Here is a 24,483-nt window from a genome sequence, read left to right as displayed (position 1 = left end):
TATGTGACGGGGTCACACAGCACCTTGCACAGAGGAAGTGCTTAAGGGTATGAACTACCCGAGTGAGCGTTAGTCCACGTGTTCCCGGCATCAAAGGGAACCGTTTGCTACTTAGAAGAGTAGATTTAAGACTGATGTATTTATAAGTAAGATAAGCTTGGGTCTCATACAAGCTAGAGGTTACCTATAGAGAAGCTAAGTAGTCATGCACTGACTGGACCCGAGAGAGCCTAGTACCGTGTACCAGGTGTCCACAAGAGCGACGGGTCACTCTTTATGTAACATGGGGCACACTGGATTGTACCCCGTTACAGTATATCTATTATTGTGTCTCCTGTACGCAAAGACGATACAGTACAAGCTCCATTTATTTGTCGATATTTAGAAATACAAACCAGCTAGAAATACGTGAACTGATCAGTATATTTAGTGCAAGTCGAAAATCAGAGCCGGAGCCTGCCTAAACTACGTCATCACTTCTGCGGGATCGCTCCTAGCGTGGTATTCCGTCACTTCCGGATTCACCGCCTGACTTCTCGAAGGTTTCAGCGTCACCTGCAGTCTCATCGGTAGGTCTCTTCGGCTTACGGACACGAATCTTGCGTTTGTTTCGTGTCTGAGGGATCAATGTGCCATTCTTCCAATGTTTATGCCAGATCTCGAAGCACGATGCTGGAATACCGTTCACGGAGTGCTTCACTTTGTTGCAAAGGAAGACTCGAGCTGCTAGAGCATTTTTAAAAAGCGTTTTCAGCCTGCATTCACCGCAAAAGAACGTAGTCTCACCCCCACGCAACTCTCCATCGGCTTTGAGCACTGAGCACACCTTACAGGCGCGCTGACGGCGTTTTCGAGCTGGTGTGACGCTCCCATTACGCCACTCGTCGGTCTGCACAGGCATATGCCTGGCGACTTTTCAAGCTTTTGTCGGTGTCGCCTGGAGCCCTCGGCAGCGTAGCAGCTGCTGTCAGTCTTCAGATTGAAGTTGGCACAACACCAGGTGAAGCTGCTTGAGATATTGCACGTGTGATAGCTTTCGCTCACCATCTCTAACCCGCCGGCAAATGACGACAATAAATGCATTGATAATTGCCAGATCAATAAGGCCTAGGAACAACGACTTGTAATACTTCCTGTGGCGCCTTGCCAACTGCAACGAGCATCTACGGGGTGCATGTAACAGACACGATTCGCCGAAATGGTAAGCTGCCTATACACGATAAGACACCTTACTTTTGAATGCGCAACTGGTCATGTACATCCACGCCGCCCATAAAGGTCTGGTAATCTTTTACCACTCTTGGTGCCATTACTTCCCCTTCCGAAGCCGTAATTGGGTCTCGTCGGACAATTCTGTCCTGTTGCGCGCTTCCACCAGTTGCTACTACGTGCACTCCTCGCTTGTCATACCACCGGATTGCTTTCATCGCAGGAACATGAACGGATGTCGCCACTTCGTACGTCCCTCTTTCGATATGTGCTGGCCGCTTGTTCGACGCTCGTCGGCCATTCTTCTGCTTTGCGGGTAGGATGGCCTCGCACAAGCCGTGCTTGTTCATCAAAATCGTTCCAACGATGCAGAAAGACATCGTAAGCTGTTGCATTGCAAGCACCACGAATGTGTAAAACCGATCTGTTACAACCGGTCGAGCGTCGGAGGGTCCAGTGGGGCCAAATACATGCTAGAGATATCGCACCACTGCAGCAGGGCCGGATTTCTCGTCAGGTGGCGTACTGTCGTCTTGCAGTTGTCGTTTACCACAGTAAACCTCGAAACTGTATCAGACACGGTAAAGAAAGCGTTAGCATGTAGCAGACACGTTAAGCCAGCTTTAGAGCCAAGAATAAAAACGCGCCCGAAGGCGCGCCACAAACGTACCGGATGCAATAAGTCGTCTCAGAACAGCACAGCGTGAAGAGCTTAGTCCCCCATTCGTGAGGCTTATCTTTCATGTACACCCTCATGCGATTGAAAGCCGATCTTGACGGAAGCATCGCTTTATCAAACGCCATGACCGGTGGCGGTATAAAGCTGCGCTGTAAAGTATATTGCATTACGATGATTACTGGCCGCAGCTTCCACGCGCGGTCCGTCGCTGCCTCAGGAGCATCATTGCGACTGAAATGCATGTTGCGGGAAAGATGAGCAAACCGATCTCGCTTCATATAATGGCCGAAGCACCCACGCGGAATTGCGCCTTCGTCGGTAGTCTTCCAGTGGTGGTCAAATTTCTCCTTGTTCGGCGCAATTGTTCTGGCAATGAGTAGGCCAATAAAAATACAAAACGCTTTTCCAGATATGTCAGATGTTGCCAATAAATTCTCCTAAATTTGTTCTTGCGATTTCACTTCAAAATTGTTGTCCTTCCGGTGGCGGGCTTGTTGCTTTGCATGCTGTGCGCCAACACGCTTATCCAAATTGTGAAGGAAATAGTCGTCACTAGCTCCGGCAATGTTTTCTTAAAGATGGGGAGGTGCAAACAAGAAGAATGACCCCAACGCGGTCGAAGCAGCGGAAAGGGCTTCTTCAGTAGGCCCGTGATCCCCGCTGTAAATGTTGGGATAGTCCTCCGTAAGACATGCCTCAGTCCGAGCCTCGTACGGCTCGTCCATGTAGGGAAAAAGGCAATTGAGTATCAGGTCCATTCCATTCATTGAGCTTCAGGTTCTTTAGAACATCCTTGTGTACACTACCGCGCGCAAGTGCTCCAACTCCGCCAACTGATTCAAATAGAGATGTCTCGAAAAGTAAGTCAGGAGCAGCAGCAGAACCCTCCACGACGGCGTCGGCCTCTCAGAGGCCTAAGTACTCATCATCATCTTAAATGGACATATTCGCATTGCCACCATCGGAATCCAGTGCTGCAAAATCTGCTGGATTATCTCCAGGCGCGATAATGTTTGGGTCATCTACATCAACATACACTATAAAAATCAATAGCGTGTACCCTTAACGTGTATATACACCATAAGCTTACCCAACATCTTTCTGATTCCATGTGCAACGCTGACGCTTGGTTGCACTTCTTCAGGTCGTATGGCGGCCGGTTGCCCTTCTTCATCTGCCATCGTGCTTCCTCCGTCGCTATCCTCAGGCTCAGAGCAGGCATACTCTGAGCCAGATGTAGCAGCAGTATCGAATTCAGCATGTAAACTACAAGTGGTATACTCGTCCGCACCTATAGTGCAGTGATACGTTAGCGTTAGCAGTAGCTCACAGGTACAAGCAATGTATTCGACAGCTTACCGTCAACATCTTCATCACCGACTGAATTGCCCAAATCACTCTCTGCTATGTGTGGAGAGGTAGCCTGAATGGTTGGACAAACAGTCTTCGTCGTGTCTGGATCTGGACTGACAGTTCGGTCAGCAACTATATACACCATAGCGTTAGAATCATAACACGTCCATACACAATAAGATCAAGCGCACCATCTTGTCTATTAGGCACATCGGTTTCAGGCTGTCCACTTTCCGGAGTAGGTTGAATCGCTTCTGATTTTGCTTGCTGCTTCGCCGCGGCAGCTTTCTTCGTCTCCTCTAGCAAAGCACACGTATTAGAGCCTACACAAAGACCTTGAAAGGCGATACTACTTACCCAAGGCGATACCGTCCAAATATACCATCAGCGCAGCCTCTCCAACGAAAATGTCCACGCCACGCACGTCCTTCTTCGTCTTCCCCGGCATAAGGTACGTGTTGTCGTTTGACAGGCCCGTAGGGGCCTTTGATATCCATCCTTCCTTCAAAAGCTCTCGTCATCGGCCTCTAAACCCGGACATCTGAGCGGCAGCGGCGGAAATTCTCGAATGACCGAGATATTAGTGGAATTTCACCTGCAATTCTCTATGCTGATTTGTGTGACACCCATCAAACCTGTGCCTTCTATTTTTCGAGAAAACCAAGTTCAGCGCACACCTATAACTATGCACTGCTGTGCGGGAAAGATGGGAAATATGCCTACCCTTCTTGACCGACAACGTTATGGTCCAATACAAACTTTACGTATAAAAGCTGCCTGAGAGCTTTTCGCGGGATCGTGTCTCATGCAGGCTCTCGGGTTTGGGGGGTTAGCTGTCCAAATGGGACAGTCAATTGGACTCCAATTGACCTTCAGCTGATCATAACCTGAACGGAGGGATGAACCGCTCCTTTCGCCAGATCAGTGTCATTTCCCGACAGCCAGTCGCCGTCCTTCTTGAAGTTTCCTTGCGTCCACGTTCTTTAAAAATCGCTCGTTCTTGTTTTTTTTATCAATTCTTCCAGGTGGTCCACCGACAGACTCGTATCAATATCCACAGGGACGATGCTTTCCGCCTGGGGTTTCATTTAAAAAAAGATTGATGGGAATCCGATAGATTTTATATGTATTTGTGTCCCCCTCTTTTTAAGGGAATTAAATTTGGTTTTTCCAAAGCAACTTAAAATTAAGCGTGAGGCGTCATGACCGCGGTCTCCACGTTGATCTTAATCTGCGATAACGAGTATGTATTGCGTGCATCGCGAGGTCGAGTGCTGTTCGATAACTACAGCCACTTCGAGGTAAAGTCGCTCTTCTTTTTATCAGTGTCAACCGCGAAAAAAAAAACATCAACGTCGTGCTACTGTATCTTGCAAACAAAACTCCCAGGAGAATGCAGAGTTCTCGAGCTCGACGGTAGTAACGATCTCGCTCTCGACAGAGCATCGCCACCAGAGGATGCATCCGTCCCAATCGTTCTTTCTCCCCCTTCAACATCTCGATTTGAACTGTCAGTCAATAACGCAACGTCGTTTCCATTCAAGAGCATGTTGAGCCTTAAAGCACCACGAACATTCACTGTGAAATTCAGACCTCCACGCGTAACTGAGAACGACTACGCCTGGGACAACTTCCAGGATCGAATTGTCATTAACACGCGGCTAAGTAAGCTTGTCATCCATCTCGAGGCTTGGAAACACGTCTTCTCGCCTGGACAAGAGAGGAGTTTGCTGCATCCAGCTTCTCTTCCCGATGTGAAAGCCCCACCGTTGAAAATCTTTGAGGCAATCGAGCGAAGCGCAGTCAAGAACGACTCCTCGAACTTGCGAACAGAGAGCTTGCCATCAAGTCCGCCAGTATCATCCGTCCCGTCCACTACAAATGTTCGTCTGCCTGTCGTGACTTTGATTCAGTCCGAACGCGAGGCTCGAGAGGTGATTCTGAAGCTACGAAGGCGACGTAATTATCACAATAATACGAGTAAACTGCCCGACAATTCTTCGACCTCAGTTGCAGACACCGAGCTGTTTCCCGAGACGGTAGCCCTGGACGCTCGCACGAAAGCTGATCTCGAGAACTTTAACAATTTGGTTGTAGCTGCGAAAGACGCTGTTAGGAAAGAGAGCGAGCAAGCAAAGAGTGAATTAGCGTACTATCAGCAACTGCTACCGAAGTCTTCATCGGCTCCAGAAACTTCACCACCTTTGCAAAATTCACGAAGGACTCGACACATATCTGTAGCTTGTAAACGATCATTCAAGATACCATCACTCGCGCGGTCTACCTCTAGAGAAGCAACTACTGGCATGTTCTCGTCAGAGAATAACCAAGAAATGTCTTCATTGGAACAAGTATCGAAACAACCGAATTTGCCAGCAAGTCAACGGCTAACCAAGCTGGAGTCTCTGTCAGACTCTGCAATTTTTTCTCAAACACCACGACAACAAACACAGTGAAACACGCAGAGAAGCAGGTCTGATGAAGCTAACGGCCCTGATCCAGAAGTGGACAACGCTCCTATCGCTCCTGACAGTGATGACCAAAAATGAATTGCAGTTATTGGAGAAATACTTCCTTTACTGCAAGACTGGAGGGGGATTGCAAAAAGTATATCAGGATATAATGTTCTTCTCAAATCTGTGATGTATTCAATAGTTTATTGTTTATGAGAATATCTTTGCTCTGTGGGTCGGTCGGCGACAAGAAAGTATTTAAACTGGGAAGGCCTCATAATGGATTAACCTCCGACATCAGTGAATGAGGGGTTAATTCCACGGTTGTGTCAGCAGCACAAAAAGCTTTTCTTGGGCTTCCGGCAGATCCATTTTACAGCTGTTTATTTTGTTCTTTTGCTGCCATATTTGCTGAAAACACCCTCCTACTTGATGAAAAATGGTCTGGCAGCGAATAGTCGAAAGTATTGTTCAGTGACCGAATTTGCACAATGCACCGCACAATACTCGGTGGCAGTGGCAATTCTTCTTACTAAAGAAGAAAGGCTTCGATACTGCAATAGAAAGTAAGGCAACATAGAAGAACCCTTTTATCAGATTAGCTCTATGGCTGGTGTCCACGCCGCGCTCAACTATTTGCTTCCTTTTCACGCACAAGCTGCCGGTCAGCGTACAATACGCGACTTTTTGCTATCATTTTTCCCCGAGCTTTAATGCTGCAAAACGCCAGGTTACAAGAAACGAACAAAACAAAGCAAAGACCGAGAATATTTCGCTAACACTCACGAACTTCACCATTGAAAAATACGTTTTTGCAGTTATAAAAAAAAAAAATTGTCGGTGACACCAATGTTGACCCAGGTTACATTACGCTGACCAGATAGATTTATGTAAGAAATTGTAAACAAACCTAGTGAAGTCCCTTGTACGCGATTACTAGATGATGATACCGACTTGTTCTAAATTAAATTTTACCTATCAAAAGTCGAAAATAAAAAGCGCCCAATTCGAAAAAACTGTATTCGCATTCCCAGTGTAAGGACGCAGTTGCTACGACCTAGTTGCTGCATTATATTGCACTAGGTGTTGATTTTGCATTTGTTGCAGTGCCAGCAATGTTCGTAGTTGGTTTCAGTGGGAGGACTTTTAGCGCCCGAAGCTTAGCACTGAAATAGGCTCAATGCCAGCTTACACAGCGCTTACTCTAACTGCCACGATAAGTTGAATACCCGAAGGGGTTGAGAAGCAAGGGCACATGGTAGTGCTGGGTCGGGTCCTTGACAATGAAGACGATGGTCACTTCCGGGTAGAAGAACTCCGTGACTTCGTTGGCTGCGAAGTATTCTTTGGTATAAAACACCATGCGATACGTGCCTGGTTCAAAGCTCGCGGTTTCTGGCACCAAGTGGCTGGCGACACGTCCGTCTGCGTTCGTTCTTGCGTCGCTGATGCGGATCCATTCGCCAGAGCGGAAATGTTGCAACTCCACGCGCACGTTGGCGGCTGGGCTACCAAGCGAAGTGTCGAGGATATGAGAAGTCACAGGTGATGTGTAGCTCATGGCAGAATTACTCGAGAGGTGGCGGTTCACGGCGTTTATGCGGCGGGAAGGGGAGGACATCGAACTTCGGTGCGAAGTGTCGGGATGAAAAAAGATTTGCAGAGTGAAATCTGATAATCCGATCTGATTATTTTTAATTACATGTATTGTAGAAAATGAAGCGGAAACAAATTGTGACAAAATGTCGGTATTTCATTGCAATGCTTACAACATCGCCTTGAGGTTGCCAGCCGAGGCTCTAGCAACGATGATGTAGGTTTCCAGCCCAATAGGCGATCCCGTGGCAAGCCATTCATCAGCATTTCGCTTTACGATTGCATACCGTCGGTCTTTTAGTCTTTCCTGATCACGCTCCAGTGGGAACATTTCGTGATGCAACTTGGCAAATTGCTCCCCACTCCAGAGCTCCACGACGCACTGAAACGGCCAGATCTGTACGTGGTTGAAGCCAGCGCGTGCAAAACGTTGGCGCAAAGCTGGCAGATCTCTCCCCATAACGAAGTTGGAGTGCTCCGCCGTGTTCTCTTCGAGTCCCAACTCTTTGTTCGCCGCACTGTTAATGGCAAACGTTCCACTTCGATCGGGAGATCCCCAGATCGTGAACCCTGCAATACCCTTAGGGGTTAGCACGCGTTTTGCTTCACGAAGCATGGCATCAGGATCGGGTGCGAGTTGCAGGCAAAGACTGGCAACATACCGATCCATAGAGCCAGGCGCGATGTCTGCTAAGTCCTGACCTGTACAAATCAATTTAGTTTTATAATAGTAATGCAAACGTGGTAAAGCAAACTGCGACGTACCGTTGGCTACCGTGACCTTGATGTCGACACCTCTCGTGTCTACGCTGCTGAAATTCTCCTTGGCCATCCTGACCATTACCGGCGACAAGTCCGTGACTGTGAGCGTCCGCTTAGTCTCTTGAGGTAGTGTGGAGCACCCGTCGAACATGTACTGAGCAACGTCGAGTGAGCCCAGTCCAGCTCCTGCAGCGACCTCAAGAACATTGTGAGCGTGATCCAACTCCATATGCGAGTGCAGCTGTCGTGCACACTGCAGCGTCATGTGCTTGTTCGCCGTCTCCGTGAAGATCGCAGCAAAGTTGCTCCAATTCTTCCGCATCATCGCGAGGCGGTCGACCATGGCAGATATTTGATATGGTAAGGATCTCTTCTCTTGAACAATAAATCCGAAGTGGAAGCAGCAAATCAATCGATCCGCTACTTCAACCATTTTTTATTCTTTTTGACAGGAAAGTGTCACATTTCTGTGAGTTTCTTAAGAAATCGAAAAAGGTAAATACATGTATCCAACTTCCTACGACAAGGAACAGAATTACCACTGATAGCTAAGCTGGTTAGCAGAAGCCCCATGAGCACATTGCATCACTAAGTGGTGGCTGTGGACGAACGGACTGACACCCGTCTTTTGGTCCAAGTTCGCGAACTCGTGGTTCACGTCGCGGTGGTTGCACTCGTCTGCGCGCACACACTTGACCATGTCGTACAAGGACGCGTCCTCCGGCAGCTTGTAGTACGTCTGCGCAATGAGCGGCGCCTTCTTCTCCTTCCACGCGTCCAGGTGTCCGTCCTCAATGTCCTTAAGTAGACACGTGTACGTCTTGACAGCTTCCTCTTCGAGGTAGCCCACGAAGCGGTGGCACGTCTTGGGCGAGACCAAGTAGGTGAGGAAGAAGGCATTGAAGAAGACACCTTGAGCTCCCAAGACCAAGGTGCGGAAGAAGTAGCCGGGCTGCTTGATGTTCATGAAGATGAGCAGGTGCATGCGCTCATTCTCGGCCTCCTCCAGTAGCGTGTGGATCCAGCCGTAGTCGCGTTTGAACTTACGTAGCGAGCGTAGGTGGCGCAGCATACCGCCCACCATACCGGGTACGCCCGCCACGGACTCGAGGAAGAGGCAACGGTTGAGCCAGTCCTTCTCGGTCATGCCACCGCCCGGGCCACGGTAACCGGAGACCACGTCGAAACCGGTACGAAGTACCTTGACGGCCAAGTGGGCCACACGCTCGTGCATTTTGGTGATAGGATGGTGAGTTAGCTCCATGGTGGAGATCTTGTCGAGATCACAGACGATTGGGTTCTCCCACATTGGTTCCCCATCGGCCGTTGAGGGGTCAAGCGGATGATGTGAAGGGGACTGTTTGAAGTGAACTAGATACGCCGGTTCGTCAGTGACATTCGGCTCCTTGTCGTTGATCTTGGGTGGATGCCCAGCGACTGATGACGCGAACCGGTCGATAAGCTCGGGAACGGTGAGCGCTGGCACTTGAGCAGGTTCACGGTATGGCGGCGAAAGTATTGCAGCGTGATGGAACGCTCCATCATCTTGGCGGTCGAAGCGTAGTGCATGGCGTACGGAGCAGTTGAAGAGGCGGAGATCACTTGGGACTTGCGCGTTGAATTGAAAAATAAATCGGAGTGAGAAAGAAGAAGTGTTCGCTCGCTGTCGCCTTGAAATCAAGGGGTCAACGTCAGGTTTGTAGGGAGCACAAATTACAAGTCTAAAGGTGCGGCTTGGGTGTTCACTTCGTTGACGGTTTCAATTGCCGTCGGTTGAGAAAATCATGCGATTCGAGGGAAATTCATGATAATTGAAGTCTGATGATGCCGACATCTATGTTTATGCAAAACTGTATCGAAAATCCACGAATCGTTTTCAGTGACACGGCAGGTCAGGCAACAGCAGAACAAATCACTTACTTTACCATAAATCCTTTATACCAGTCTCTCTTCACACCATCACTGAGTGCATCCATTACCCTACTGAAGCTTATGATTGCTTTCCGTGGAATCGACGGACACCATCTCCCTATGACTTCGCTTGCAAATCGTGTTATGAACTTATGATAAAACTGTTATCTTGGAAAACTTATCCAAAAACCATGTTGAAGTAAAGGTTGCAGACTTCCAGAATTTCTCGAACTAGAGTCCTAAACTCTCCATTCTACTTTCTGGCCAGGACGATGTAGGTCTCCAGACCGATCGGGGTGCCTTTAGCGAGCCACTCATCGGCCAGACGCTTGACAATCGCAAATCTTTTGGCCTTAAGCTCGTCGTCCTCGAGGGGGTAAACTTCCTGGTGAAACGTAGCGAAGTCCTCACCGCTCCACAGCTCCACCACGCACTGGTACGGCCAAATCTGCACGTACTTGAACCCAGCCGCGGCAAACCGCTGGCGCAGCGCTGGGAGATCTTTGCCCATGGCGAAATTTGTGTGCTCGCCTGCATTTTCCTCAAAGCCCATCTCCTTATTGGCAGCAGCGGTAATAGTAAACATACCGCTGCGCTCCGGAGACCCCCAAATTGTGAAGCCCGCAATACCATCAGCAGTCAACACGCGACTCGCCTCACGGAGCAGATCATCCGGACCCGGAGCGAGCTGCAGACACAGACTGGCGATATATCGGTCGACCGAGGCAGTGGCTACATCAGTCAGATCTTGGCCTAAAACGTTAAAGAAAAACATTTCAGCGTTCCCATCAGCCTAAAACGAACAGAAGATTTGGTCTGCTCACCGTTGGCTTCTTTGCACTTAATGTCTACGGTATCTGTGCCGGCACCACTCAAGTTATTTCCGGCTAGATCGACCATCACAGGCGATAGGTCTGTGACCGTGAACGTCCTCTTGGTGTCCTTAGCGAGCTTGGACCGATCGTCAAGGAGATACTGGACGATATCGAGGGAGCCAAGTCCGGCACCCGCGGCGACCTCTGCGAGCCTGATCGAGCTGCATATGCGTGTGCAGATGCTGCGAGCACTGCAGCGTCATGCGCTTGTTTGCCGTCTCCGTGAAGCGCGCCGCGAACTTGTTCCAGTTGTCCTTCACCGTTTCAAGGCTGTTGGCCATCGCTGCAGATGTTGAGAGGCTCGAGGCTCTTGGCAATTTCGAAAGTGCTCAAGTGAACGGATTTGAAGGAATATTTTTGTTGTAAAATGTTTCAAATATTATTTTTGCATATCCGCAGACATGACGTGTGCTATTACTGTACCATGACAATTCGTGTGCTACTACCGTGTCGTGTAACATGACTTTAAGGCTCAATTTTCTTTAAGTACTATTCTAATAATGCCTCTTGTTAATCCAGGCGAACGATGTTCCGTCGAGCCATGTGAGCTGATTTTTTATTCGTAGACAGTGGTATCCTATTGTTTGTATTTTTCAAATATGGTAAACACCTCACTTCAAGAAAAATTCAAGTGACGGATAGGTGACAATTTTCTGTCGTGGATTGGACGATCAAAGCACAGTACAGTACTGCCAGCACTGTCGTAGCATATTTCCTGGAATCCAGGCTGGATAGATTGATTGATCGTGTTACCCAACAAATCACTAAAAGTTACAGACTTCTACATAGAAACCTCGATCTAATGTAAAATCAATTACATGTACCGATTGTAGAATCCTAAAAAACCTGCTACTTCCTGGCCAAAATAATGAAGGTCTCGAGGCCAATCGGGAAACCCTTGGCGAGCCAGTCATCAGCCATGCGTTTAACCGTATCGAATCTCTTGGCCTTCACCTCGTCATCCTCGACGAGATACTGTACACCTTCTGCTCATACTTGGCAAAGTCCTCGGCGCTCCAAAGCTCCACCACACACTGGCACGGCCAAATCTGCACATTCTTGAACCCAGCTAAAGCGAAGCGCTTGCGCAACGATAGAAGATCCTTTCCCAAGGTGAAAAAGGAGTGCATACCTGCATTTTCCTCAAAACCTAACTCCTTGTTCACTGCGGGGATAATAGTAAACATACCGCTGCGATCGGCAGACCCCCAGATTGTGAAGCCTGCAATACCGTCAGCGGTCAGCACACGACTTGCCTCACGGAGCATCGCATCTGGGTCTGGAGTAAGCTGGAGACAGAGACCGGCAACATATCGATCCACCGATCCCGTGGCTACTTCGGTCAGATTTTGACCTTCATAATTTTCAATGTCAGTAAATGACTAGCCTGAAGATCTGGTTGACGTACCGTTAGCTTTTTTGCACTTGATCTCGTGCCAGCACCGCTTAAGTTCTTTTCGGCCAAACCGACCATCACGGGCGACAAGTCTGTGACCGTGAGCGTTTTTTTAATGTCTTCAGGAAGCGTGGATCGACCAACAAGGAGATACTGGACGATGTCAAGCGACCCCAATCCGCCAGCAGCCGCGACCTCGAGGACGTGCTTGGTCAAGCTGCATATGCGAATACATCTGCTGTGAGCACTGCAGTGTCATGCGCTTATTTGCCGTCTCTGTGAAGCGTTCGGCATACTCGTTCCAGTGATCTTTTACCATCTCGATGGGGTCGTTCATGGTCGCTGGTAATTTCGAAAGTGACAGCTAATATTACGACGAAAATACTCGCAGAACCAGATTCAGCTTTGCGTGATAGTCACTCCTGGTCTTGGTGATGTCGATACGTGACGATTCAATAGAATTATTGGCTGAAGAGTATTACATGTAGCTAAATAGCGTTGGACGCTGTCAGCTATTCCGAGCGTAGTTCGGTAAACTCATCATCCGAAGTCAGGCAGGCGTGACGCTCATTTCTACAATAGATGAGCATGATGAGATGAGGGACGATCCAAAAAGAGTACTTAGCGTTTTTTTTACGAAAAGTGTCCCGGGTACAATTTAATAATGCTTTCAATGTAAATATATTAGGATTGCACGTATTAAAATTCTAGAAAAGTGCTTTTAAAGCACCCATAAATTTGTGTGTTTTCCATAAAAATGTGTTGCTTGATGACAACCTTTCAGTTCAGAATCTTGAGCTCGAATACCTGCACAGGTACAGTGTACCCAGCATTGCACACTGCATGTATACTTTTGGTAGCCGTTGGACAGGCCAACCTTAGTCCCGCTACTGTAGCGGCTACAGTATCGGGTTGGAATTTCCTGAGCAGCACGACGAGTACTCAGCAACAAGAACATTTTGATATTGTTGGGTGGAGCTACAGTGTCAGTGCTGGCAGCACTGCTGCAGCTCATATTCGACAATACGGTATGAGCATTTTATAAATCACACAAAAACCTTTATTTTTGTATCGAAGTCTATTACCGTATGCCGTTCTCACAAGAGTTCATTCAACACGTAATCGTGTCGATTTCGGATTCATGAGACAGCGCGCGTGCCTTGAATACTTATTGCCGCGCCTCCTGGCCCCACGTTTGCCTTACGCCAATTCAACTCGCAACTCCGATGGAATTCAACATGTCAACAGCGACCACACTCGCATTAGCGGTGCCTACTTCTGCCAATGCCACACCGTCAGAAATTCATTCTCCAATTCAACATCTACTACTCACTTCACGCCGCGAAAATGCACTTTGTCGCTACCAGTTTCGCCCAGCGATCGGTTCTCAGTCCACTTTACCGTCGCCAGGCCTTGGGTTTGCTCAAGCGCCAACGGTTCGCTTCGACGATATCGACCACCGGCCAGCACGTACTGGCTGACGCGAAGGCTAATAACGAGAAGTTGAATGTAGAACCGACGGATCCTACTAACGAACCGGCCTACAAGGCTCACTTCAAGCAAACTCGGATTACCACCAGCGAGAATGGCGAGCCCATCTGGGAGAACCCAATCAACCACGCCGTCTATGATCTCGACAAGATCACCACCATGCAGCAGACCCACCACCCAATCACCAAAATGCACGAACGTGTGGCCTACTTGGCCGTCCAGACGCTTCGTACAGGCTTTGACATTGTATCGGGCTATCGCGGCCCGGGCGGTGCCATGACCGACAAAGACTGGGTCAACCGCTGCCTCTTCCTCGAGTCCGTGGCGGGCGTACCCGGCATGGTGGGCGGTATGCTGCGCCACCTACGCTCGCTACGCAAGTTCAAACGCGACTACGGCTGGATCCACACGCTACTGGAGGAGGCCGAGAATGAGCGCATGCATCTGCTCATTTTCATGAACATCAAGCAGCCCGGCTACTTCTTCCGCACTTTGGTCTTGGGAGCTCAGGGTGTCTTCTTCAATGCCTTCTTCCTCACCTACTTGGTCTCGCCAAAGACGTGCCACCGCTTCGTGGGCTACCTCGAAGAGGAAGCTGTTAAGACGTACACGTGTCTACTTAAGGACATTGAGGACGGACACCTGGACGCGTGGAAGGAGAAGAAGGCGCCGCTCATTGCGCAGACGTACTACAAGCTGCCGGAGGACGCGTCCTTGTACGACATGGTCAAGTGTGTGCGCGCAGACGAGTGCAACCACCGCGACGTGAACCACGAGTTCGCGAACTTGGACCAAAAGACGGGTGTCAGTCCGTTCGTCTACAGTCCCCACTAAAGCAAGTCGTGGACTTCAACGTGTGTACGTAGTACGTACCAGTAGTTCTCGAAGCAGACAATCACAGAGCTTGAATACACTTTACTGCATTGTTGTGCCTCGTCGCATCTACTGAATCGGACAGAGAAAACCCACGACTGGTCTCAGGACCTCAAGTTGAATCGGTAGTCACAGCTGTCACTCACGCTACTCGCAGTTTTCCTTCGTTATAATTTTCCTCATTGTTCAATTTACCTTTCAAGACGCAGCAAAGACCGTCAAAATGAGAGCCACGGAGTTCTTGTTCCGCCGTCATCCTCTACGAGTGTTTAAGCCCCAACGGATCTCGTTTCCTGCTCGAGCACCGGTCAACTTCTTTGCGACTGCGCCACCAGCGAATGGTGCTAGGAACGAGGGACACAAGAGCCACGCAGAGCCCTTCGATGCGTTCAGTGAACCTGCGTACAAGGCGCATTTCCTCGAGTCCAAGGACGTTCACCCGCTTCACCCCACAGCTACAAGCGGTGAGCCAGTGTGGGACCACCCGATCAAACACACCGTGTACGATCTGGACAAGATCACCGTGATGGAAGAGACCCACCATCCTGTGGCCACGATGAGCGAGCGGGTAGCGTACCTCGCTATTAAGACGCTCCGTGTGGGCTTCGACAAGGTGACCAGATATCGTGGTCCAGGAGGGGAGATGACGGAGAGAGATTGGCTTCACCGTTGTCTCTTCTTGGAGTCCATTGCTGGTGTCCCTGGTATGGTAGGAGGTATGCTACGTCACCTACGCTCGCTACGTCGTATGAAGCGAGACTATGGATGGATCCACACTCTTCTGGAAGAAGCCGAGAATGAACGAATGCACTTGCTCATCTTTTTGCATCTCAAGCAACCGGGTTGGTTCTTCCGGACGCTTGTGATTGGAGCTCAAGGAGTGTTCTTTAACGGCTTTTTCCTCACGTATTTGGTGTCACCAAAGACTTGTCATCGCTTTGTGGGGTATCTGGAGGAAGAAGCAGTGAAGACATACACGTATCTGCTGCAGGATATCGAGGATGGCCATCTGGACGGCTGGAAGCAGAAGCAGGCGCCGCTCATTGCTCAGACGTACTACAAGTTACCTGAAGGTAGCAACATTTACGACATGATCAAGTGCATTCGGGCAGACGAGTGCAACCACAGAGATGTGAACCACAAGTTTGCGGATCTGGATCAAAACAAGGGCATCAGTCCGTTCGTGAATAACCACCACTAAACGCCGTCGAAAACAGACCCACAACGTTTTACTTTATAAACACCCTAAATAAAACACGCTCTTGTGATACCCTGGCGACTTTCGATTACCTCTTGTTATCCTTCAGGATAAAGGAAGTGAACAACATACGAACGTGACCATTGGACGTGTCTGTCGCGTGAAGTAACGCCATGAATTCATCCCAACGGCCAGGACAAGAAAACGCTTTTGCGACGTGCCACATCACAGTATAATTGTGCTTCGACGACATACAAGTAGATCTCTAATCATGGCGGATATTAACCCAGCGTCGCCTAGCACTGCCACATCCTACGAGACGTTGACCCCTCACAAGACCAAACCTGATGACGTTGCTTTACCCGTCAACATCTCCACTGTATCAAAGAACCCGTGCACTCTCAGCTGGAAGAACCTCACCTACATCGTCGATGTGAAGAAGACAACGCACTGTCCTACTGGAAAGAAGAGTATCATCAGCAACGTCTCTGGACGCTGTGCACCCGGCGAGCTTACCGCCGTTATGGGACCTTCTGGCTGTGGCAAAACCACGCTACTTGACATTCTAGCAGACCGAATCAGCTCCGGAACCATCCAGGGTGACATCGCGCTTAACGGCGAAACTCGAAACATTAAAACCTTCCGCGCAGTGACGAGCTACGTGGCTCAAGAGGACTCGTTATTGGGTTCATTTACCGTTGTAGAGACGCTCGAGATGGCAGCGAGGCTAAGTCTACCAAACTCCGTCACTTGCCACGCTATTGTTGAACGGGTACAGAACGTCATCGACGCCATGGGGCTTCGTGTATGCGAACACACTCTGGTCGGAGATATCTTCAGAAAGGGCATCTCAGGAGGCCAGAAACGACGTCTAAGTATCGCCATCGAGTTGCTATCCGACCCGTCGATCTTGCTGCTGGATGAACCGACTTCCGGTCTGGACTCGGCGTCAACACATAACGTGATGCAGTTCGTCTCAAAGCTCTGTCAGGAGAACAAGACTGTCATCTGTACCATCCATCAGCCTTCGTCACTGGTATATGAAATGTTTTCGAACGTCGTGATCCTTACAGCAGGTGAGACGGTGTACTTCGGGCCTCGTCAACATACCCTCGACCATTTCTCGGCTTCTGGATACTCGTGTCCGATGTACATGAACCCGGCCGAATATTTTATCAGTCTCGTGAATTCGGACTTTGAAGGACACGCAGATATCAAGAAGCTAATTGAAAGTTACGCTGCTAGTTCAATGGCCTCCAACGTCGTGAAGGCGATCGAAGCCGATGCTGCTAGTGTACGCAATGCACCGTTCATTCCAGTGAAGCCGTCGGCTCTTCGACAGTTCGTCGTGCTCATGCAGCGTAACTCGCTCAACAACATCCGTAACCCAGGCATCTACTGGGTTCGACTCGCCATGTACACTATGCTGGCCTTCATGGTCGGTACCATTTACCTCTACACCAACGACGACATCTCGGACGAAGACATGGTGCCTCTGCTCTTCTATGTTCAAGCTTTCTTGGTCTTCATGTCGGTGGCTGTTCTACCTTTCTTCATAGAACAACGCGCAGTGTTCTTAAGAGAACGCGCTAACAGCAGTCTCAACGTGTTCAGCTTTGCTCTAGCCAACTTCATCGCCAGCCTACCGGGCATCTTCGTGATTGCTCTAGTGTCGACGCTTCTGGTTGTGTTGCTATCGGGTCTCAACGGGTTCTGGTGGTTCCTGCTCAACCTGTTTCTGTCTCTCGTAGTGGCTGAGTCCTTCATGCACGTCATTGGAGCTGCCGTTCCTCACTATATCATCGGCATCGCGCTAGGAGCTGGTGTCTACGGTATGTTTATGCTGTGCGAGGGCTTCATGGTCCCGAAGGAGACGATCCCGGACTACTGGATCTGGGCGTATTATCTCGCCTTCCACACGTACTCGTTCCAGTCTTTCGTGTACGAACACTTCATCCACGTCGACTCTCCGACAGCTAAGGCGATTCTCGTTCGACTGAACCTGGAGGACGTTAATACGACGCACAACATGATCATCCTCGCATGCTACGCCATCGGACTAGAGCTCATTTTCACCTTTATCTTGTACAAATTCCACACTGGTCGTAGATAAATAAAAGAACTAAACACTCATGTTACAAAATTCCACTAAACAACTCAATACATTTCCACAACAAGCCGTCGTCATGCGTGCATCTCACGCATGTCCATCGCGTGGACGTTTCTGTCGAAGACCGAGGCATGAATAGGCTGGAGGATCTCATCTTGACTATCCTCAGCTTCTGCTGGATTACATAATAATCGAGTCATTCAAGTAGTCGGAGGCTCTGTTAAACATGGGCGACGACGCCGAAGTAGTAGTGCCTACAAGCATCACCGTTCAGGTTGAGCTGGCCCCTATCACTCCATCCATAGATGAAGGTCCCTCCAAGAGCAGTACCAGTTTCCAGGGGAAACCACTTCGGATCACGGCCAATCCGTGCACGTTGAGCTGGCGTAATCTCTCGTACAGTGTCGACACGAAGAAGAAGACATCGAATCATCCAGATAGTATGAAAACCATTCTTACTAACGTCACGGGACGCTGCGCACCTGGCGAGTTGACAGCCGTCATGGGGCCTTCTGGGTCTGGGAAAACTACACTACTCGACATTCTGGCGGACCGGATCAGCTCCGGAAAGATCTCCGGGGACATTTTCCTTAATGGGGTGGCGCGAAAACACAAAACCTTCCGAGCTGTATCCAGTTACGTAGCACAGGAAGACTCTTTATTAGGTTCATTTACTGTACGGGAAACTCTCGAGATGGCAGCAAAGCTGAGTCTACCAAGCTCCATTACCCATCGCGAGATTGTTGACCGTGTACAAACGGTGATAGACGAGATGGGGCTACGCGTTTGCGAGCATACACTGGTCGGAGATGTCTTCCGGAAGGGCATTTCAGGCGGTCAAAAGCGAAGACTGAGTATCGCCATCGAGTTGCTGTCGGAGCCTTCAATCCTGCTGCTAGATGAACCAACGTCGGGACTGGACTCTGCATCGACGTACAACGTCATGAAGTTCGTGTCTCGACTCTGCAAAGAGAAAATGACGGTGATTTGCACCATCCATCAGCCATCGTCGTTAGTGTACGCGATGCTCACAAATGTGGCGATCCTCACTGCAGGTGAGACCGTTTACTTTGGTCCACGAGTCGACATGTTGTCACATTTCGAGTCGCTTGGCTATATCTGCCCCGAACATGAAGACCCAGCCGAGCACTACATTTGTATCGCAAACACTGACTTCGTAGGCCACGGCGATATTCCGCTGCTGGTTTCTGGGTATGCAGCTAGTCCGCTTGCTGGTAAGATCCAAGACACTATTGAGGCTGACTCGACGAGCTTACATGGCGCCAGAGATATCGAGCGCGCTCCAAACTCGCCGCTACGGCAGCTCGTGGTGCTACTGAAGCGGAATTTAGTCGACAACCTACGCAACCCCGGTATCTTTTGGGTTCGGATTGTCATGTACACGGTGCTGTCGTTTATGATGGGGACCATGTTCCTCTCGACCAACAAGCGCATCGTCCCTCACGACGTCGTGTATCTACTCACCTACGCTAACTGCTTCCTCGTGTTCATGTCCATCGCTGTACTACCGTTCTTCATTGAGCAACGCGCGGTCTTCCTTCGTGAACGAGCCAACAGCAACCTCAACGTGTTTAGCTACGTGATCGCCAACTTCCTGGGTGCTTTACCAGGCATATTCTTGATCGCATTGAGCTCAACGCTGCTCGTTGGATACCTCGCGGGCCTCAACTCGTACGGCGTTTTCTTGCTGATCGTTTTCTTGTCGCTTGTGGTCGCCGAGAGTTTGATGCACCTCGTAGCGGCGTGTGTGTCTCACTTTATCATCGGAATGGCGATCGGTGCGGCACTCTTCGGATGGTTCATCCTGTGCATGGGTCTGTTCGTGCCACGACCCGCTATCCCGGATTACTGGATTTGGGGCCATTATCTAGGCTTCTTATCGTACGGATTTGAAGCTCTCATGCACAACCAGTTCCACAACGAAACCTCGCTCGAAGCGCAGTTAATTCTGGCTAAATTCGGCATGGAAGATGCTGATCTTGGCCGCGATCTCGCTATCGTGGCTGCCAACGCTGTGGCCTTCGAGATCCTCTTCACTTTCGTCTTGTACAAGTTCCACACAGGTCGTCGGTGATCGTAATTTCGAACTTTCTTTAAGTTACTACTACAAAATAAAAGATGCAGAAACGCGCGTATTGATAACGTTACTCATGAGGGATTCGATGTGTTATCGTTTCGAGTTACTATTTTTATGACAGTTTTTGTTTTAGCAGATAAATCGGGGCCTTCAAGCTGTTCTCCTTGCGACCACGGGGCATGCGGTTGGCGCTTTTGGCTCAGAAGCTCGCCGAGTGTTGGGAAAGCACACAAGTAGAACTCCATGGTTCTTACTCCGTCGAGCGCGTTCGAGAACTGATCGACTATAATCAACGAGCCAGTATCCTTCGAGCCTTGACTGTATTGGCCCTCGTTCCGTGGCCGTGTGTGATTATAACCATTCTTGTCGATTTGATCCCGTTGCGTCCGTCATCCGAAGGACTGGATGCCAACTATCTCTTCATCTTCCGAGTGTTTCTGTCATTTTGGGTGGCTACAATCGTCATCAATCTCCAGTTCCGACATAGTGTTCCTCCTGTTCACCTATCAAACATACGTATCGTTATATCCGGTGCATTCTCAGCCGCGTTTACAACGGGCGTCGTGTACGCACTTTCGATGGTGATTGGATTCCCATTACCTTTTGGAATCATCACCGTCTCACCGATGTGGGTTGTATCAATGCTCGTCCCTCTAGTGTCCTTTCTGAAGAAAGCTCGATCCGATCCAGAGGTGTGGAAACTTGTAGTCAACACGCTGAAAGTCTGGCTTTGTCAAGAAAGTCTTGTCGTGATCTACCCGACGTATTTCTACATTTTTACAACCCTTCCTGCCGATGCAAAGACTCCGTTTGCTTTTCTTCTTCCGGTCATTAAAATATTCTTAAGGAATGTGATGTCGCGGACTGTGGTGCATCTGAACGACGAGATCCCTGAGGTTGTGTTGATGAACGTAGAGGTCTTCAATTCTCTGTTCATGTCTTACTGCATGCAGAACACTCCGTCCATATGGACAACACTCGGTTTGATCGCAATAGATGGCGATCAGATGATCGCGTCGATGCGTGATGTGGCTGTTTGTGATCCAGAGATTGCGAGTGCTGAAGGAGCGAGTGAATTCAGAGCGTGGTAGACAAATGCTGACAAACTCCACAGCGACCCAGATAAAAATTCTACGCAGGAAGACGATTCTTTTGTACACTCGGGACATTCTCGATCGGTACAAACAAACAGCTCAAGTCTTTGTCGGTTCCGCCACGACCACTGATATTTCGATTCTCAATGTCGAGCGGATTGACTTAAAACCCAAGGCAACGAGCTTCAACGGAGCTCCTAAGCAACTTGTTTACACACCAAGTATTTTAACAAAGTCGAAAGGTGGGAGTTTACGCAAAGTTTTCTGTGTCGATGGAACGCAAGACAGACAGGATATTGCGCAGCTGGAGCTTGATTACGCTCTCCAGGTTCGAAAAGTGCTCTACATCACCGAGTTCATGCTCTTGATCAACTACGTGGAAGTGATCGTGCCCGTAATTTTCTGTGAGTTTTTTTTTTTTTTTTAAAAGATCGATTCTCATTGCTGTTGTAGCGGCGAATCTAATGGTGATGTACTATCTGCCCAACCGCGTTTACTACGCTCAAATCGACAGTATGGACGACGTTAAACTCTGGAATACTATCGGAAATGTGATGCTGTATTGCTTCTTGCCTTGGTAACCCTCTTCATGGTATTGTGGCATAAACTCCACATTTCAGCTGTGAGACAGTTGGCGTTTGTTCTGGAAAAACAGGGCGAGCAAATACAGACGAAGCTCGTGTTCTGGGTGTTCTACAATGTACAGGCGACGCTGCAGCACTTCGGTGAGCAAAGTCTTTATCTTTTGTTCTTGAACCGTACAGCTAACATTTCTAACTAATTATTTTTACAGCATCGGATTATACCTTTGAGTTTGCTTGGCTCCACACCACATCAACATGAGAACATAATATTTTTTTTAGTTTTCTCAAAACTTCAATAATAAGAAAAACTTACTTTATTCTTAGTTTGTCAAATTTGCTAGCAACACTCGCGTTACTTCACGGATGATTACTAATACTTCAGCTAGTCGAACGTTAGCAACATCTGATTTGTGGATTTAATAGATTACGCAATCTTTATAAATATAATATCGTACTAACTAAAATTAAGTTGATATTTAATAATATCATTTTGTCTCAGAAGATAATATTTAGTGATACTTTTTAAATTAGCTGATATTTTCACAATATTAGCTTTTTTCGATTGTGGAGTTACCATTAGCCCCTGACTGCAGCACTTCGGTGAGATTTTCATGCACTTTTGGACGAGATCAGATTATTTGACTGTGACGCGCTTTCTGTAGCATCGGACTACACGCTTAAGCTCACGTGGCTGGATGCCACACAGTAATGAGGTTAATTTTGCTCAATTCTCATAAATATTACATTCCGTCAGTAATACTGATGAATTTCGTGATCACATGGTTATGCTCTTAGTAATTTGAGCTGAGGCCAATAAAAAAATATTTGAAAGCAGTTGCTTTATTTTTAATTAGTGTTTCACAATCACGTCCTAAAAAAATCGCAAGACAGCCAAAGATAGCTGGGCTTCAGTGGAAGATTTCGTGCATGATCTCATTATTTTTCTGCTTAGCGCGACGATCGACTAATGCTTTCGCCAGTACGGGTATTGCCGGTACGAGCAGGGCACCGTGTCCCCTCGATCTAGTGACCACTGCTCTGTTGAATCTAGCGATCGACCAGCTGGCAAGGCTCTCTTTACTAACCAGAATCCGTGTACATTGAGTTGGAGCAACCTCTCGTACACTGTCAACACCAAGAAGTCTGTGACGAATCCAAGCGGAAAGAAAACGATCCTCACCGGACGATGTGCTCCTGGAGAACTCACCGCCATTACGGGGCCATCTGGGTCCGGTAAAACCACACTTCTCGACATCCTAGCAGACCGTTTATGCTCTGGAAGTATCACGGGGGAGATTGCATTTAATGGAGAGAAACGTGATGCAAAAATATTCAGAAAGGTATCGAGTTACGTCGCTCAGGAGGATTCGCGATTAGGCTCATTCACGGTACAGGAGACTTTGGAAATGGCTGCAAGATTGTCGATGCCGAGAGGGACAACTGCACTAACTATCATCAGGCGAGTTCAGCGCGTAATTGACGATATGGGGCTGCGTGTATGTGAGAACGCTATGGTCGGGGATATGTTCCACAAAGGAATTTCTGGAGGTCAGAAGCGGCGTCTTAGTATCGCGATTGAAATGCTGTCAGATCCATCGATTTTACTGCTTGATGAACCCACTTCAGGACTCGACTCTGCGTCGACGTTCAACGTGGTAAAGCTTATATCTCGGCTAAGTAACGAAGGCAGAACCATCATCTGTACGATACATCAGCCGTCGTCTTTAGTCTACGAAATGTTTTCGAATGTAGCCATCCTGACAGCGGGACGGACCGTGTACTTTGGCTCTCGCACGAAAATCCTGCACCATTTCTCCTCTCTTGGCTACAATTGTCCGCAATATCAAGACCCGGTGGAATATTTCATCGACCTCGCCAATACGGACTTCGAAGGACACGGAGATATCGACGCACTCATCAATGGATACGCTTCCAGCGCTGTTGCAGCTCGGATCATCAGTGCTATTCGCACTGACGCAGTAGGTATCCATGTTACACGATCCAAGATGGATACACAAGTGTCGCCATTTCAACAATTTTCCGTCTTGCTGCATCGAAATTTACTCAACAACGTGCGAAATCCTGGGATCTATTGGATCGACTCGTCACTTATACGGTGCTATCGACCATGGTAGGCACCATGTACTTGTCCTCCAACCCCAAGATCGTCGCCTCTGACATCGCATTGCTTCTAACATACGTCAACATCTACCTCGTCTTCCTGTCGATCGCCGTGCTGCCATTTTTTATCGAGCAACGTGCGGTCTTTCTTCGAGAACGGAACAACAGCGGGTTGAGCGTCTTCGGCTACGTGGCTGCAAACTTCTTGGGTGCGTTGCCCGGTATCTTCCTCATTGCATTGAGCTCCACGGTACTCGTCGGGTGCTTGGCAGGGCTAAACTCCTACGATGTTTTCCTGGTTGTGGTGTTTCTATCGCTCATCGTGGCGGAGAACCTCATGCACCTCATCTCAGCTGTTGTACCGCAGTTTATTGTCGGGATGGCGTTGGGAGCAGCCATTTTCGGATGGTTTATCTTAGTCATGGGGTTGTTTGTGCCTGGTCCTGCTATGCCAGACTACTGGCGATGGGCACATCGGTTGGGCTTTCTGTCCGAGGTGCTGCTGTTCAACCAGTTCCGTGATGATTTATCTTTGCAGAGTCAAGCTGTACTGGCTAAGTTCGTGACGGACGAAGTTCACATCGGGAAAGACCTGGTAGTGCTGGCTGCTGATGCTGTAGCGTTCGAGGTGGCGTTCGCTGTCATTCTGTACAAGTTTCACACTGGTCGACGATAGTTGA

The 24,483-nt window shown here is 48.8% G+C and overlaps 10 protein-coding genes across 10 annotated transcripts; 6 read left to right on the top strand and 4 right to left on the bottom strand.

Moving 5' to 3' along the window:
• Positions 1 to 6,898: 6,898 nt before the first annotated feature.
• PITG_09891 (uncharacterized protein) lies at positions 6,899 to 8,317 on the bottom strand (the record flags this gene model as incomplete). Its single annotated transcript, XM_002902400.1, has 3 exons — positions 6,899 to 7,202; positions 7,464 to 7,992; positions 8,056 to 8,317. 3 exons carry the CDS (start codon positions 8,315 to 8,317, stop codon positions 6,899 to 6,901), a joined length of 1,095 nt encoding a protein of 364 aa, XP_002902446.1.
• A 270-nt stretch (positions 8,318 to 8,587) lies between these two features.
• On the bottom strand, positions 8,588 to 9,621 carry PITG_09890 (alternative oxidase, mitochondrial precursor; the record flags this gene model as incomplete). The annotated part of the gene is made up of 2 exons (XM_002902399.1): positions 8,588 to 9,469; positions 9,553 to 9,621. The coding sequence occupies 2 exons, from the start codon at positions 9,619 to 9,621 to the stop codon at positions 8,588 to 8,590; spliced, it is 951 nt and encodes a 316-aa protein (XP_002902445.1).
• A 595-nt stretch (positions 9,622 to 10,216) lies between these two features.
• PITG_09889 (uncharacterized protein) lies at positions 10,217 to 11,119 on the bottom strand (the record flags this gene model as incomplete). The annotated part of the gene is made up of 3 exons (XM_002902398.1): positions 10,217 to 10,716; positions 10,788 to 10,894; positions 10,971 to 11,119. 3 exons carry the CDS (start codon positions 11,117 to 11,119, stop codon positions 10,217 to 10,219), a joined length of 756 nt encoding a protein of 251 aa, XP_002902444.1.
• Positions 11,120 to 11,788: 669 nt separating this feature from the next.
• PITG_09888 (uncharacterized protein) lies at positions 11,789 to 12,571 on the bottom strand (the record flags this gene model as incomplete). Its single annotated transcript, XM_002902397.1, has 4 exons — positions 11,789 to 12,060; positions 12,100 to 12,192; positions 12,306 to 12,451; positions 12,531 to 12,571. The coding sequence occupies 4 exons, from the start codon at positions 12,569 to 12,571 to the stop codon at positions 11,789 to 11,791; spliced, it is 552 nt and encodes a 183-aa protein (XP_002902443.1).
• Positions 12,572 to 13,581: 1,010 nt separating this feature from the next.
• Positions 13,582 to 14,494, top strand: PITG_09887 (alternative oxidase, putative; the record flags this gene model as incomplete). The annotated part of the gene is made up of 3 exons (XM_002902396.1): positions 13,582 to 13,651; positions 13,748 to 14,435; positions 14,476 to 14,494. 3 exons carry the CDS (start codon positions 13,582 to 13,584, stop codon positions 14,492 to 14,494), a joined length of 777 nt encoding a protein of 258 aa, XP_002902442.1.
• A 327-nt stretch (positions 14,495 to 14,821) lies between these two features.
• On the top strand, positions 14,822 to 15,799 carry PITG_09886 (alternative oxidase, mitochondrial precursor; the record flags this gene model as incomplete). Its single annotated transcript, XM_002902395.1, has 1 exon — positions 14,822 to 15,799. The coding sequence occupies one exon, from the start codon at positions 14,822 to 14,824 to the stop codon at positions 15,797 to 15,799; it is 978 nt and encodes a 325-aa protein (XP_002902441.1).
• A 268-nt stretch (positions 15,800 to 16,067) lies between these two features.
• PITG_09885 (ATP-binding Cassette (ABC) Superfamily) lies at positions 16,068 to 17,909 on the top strand (the record flags this gene model as incomplete). Its single annotated transcript, XM_002902394.1, has 1 exon — positions 16,068 to 17,909. The coding sequence occupies one exon, from the start codon at positions 16,068 to 16,070 to the stop codon at positions 17,907 to 17,909; it is 1,842 nt and encodes a 613-aa protein (XP_002902440.1).
• Positions 17,910 to 18,132: 223 nt separating this feature from the next.
• Positions 18,133 to 20,001, top strand: PITG_09884 (ATP-binding Cassette (ABC) Superfamily; the record flags this gene model as incomplete). Its single annotated transcript, XM_002902393.1, has 2 exons — positions 18,133 to 18,153; positions 18,229 to 20,001. The coding sequence occupies 2 exons, from the start codon at positions 18,133 to 18,135 to the stop codon at positions 19,999 to 20,001; spliced, it is 1,794 nt and encodes a 597-aa protein (XP_002902439.1).
• A 182-nt stretch (positions 20,002 to 20,183) lies between these two features.
• Positions 20,184 to 21,079, top strand: PITG_09883 (uncharacterized protein; the record flags this gene model as incomplete). Its single annotated transcript, XM_002902392.1, has 2 exons — positions 20,184 to 21,019; positions 21,070 to 21,079. The coding sequence occupies 2 exons, from the start codon at positions 20,184 to 20,186 to the stop codon at positions 21,077 to 21,079; spliced, it is 846 nt and encodes a 281-aa protein (XP_002902438.1).
• A 2,027-nt stretch (positions 21,080 to 23,106) lies between these two features.
• Positions 23,107 to 24,479, top strand: PITG_09882 (ATP-binding Cassette (ABC) Superfamily; the record flags this gene model as incomplete). The annotated part of the gene is made up of 2 exons (XM_002902391.1): positions 23,107 to 23,641; positions 23,689 to 24,479. The coding sequence occupies 2 exons, from the start codon at positions 23,107 to 23,109 to the stop codon at positions 24,477 to 24,479; spliced, it is 1,326 nt and encodes a 441-aa protein (XP_002902437.1).
• Between the last annotated feature and the right edge of the window lie 4 nt (positions 24,480 to 24,483).

Source organism: Phytophthora infestans, genomic scaffold (genome assembly GCF_000142945.1).
Source record: "Phytophthora infestans T30-4 supercont1.17 genomic scaffold, whole genome shotgun sequence".
NCBI classification, from domain to species: domain Eukaryota; phylum Oomycota; class Peronosporomycetes; order Peronosporales; family Peronosporaceae; genus Phytophthora; species Phytophthora infestans.
The sequence above is the reverse complement of the archived record's forward strand: the minus strand, read 5'-3'. Positions and strand labels throughout refer to the sequence as shown.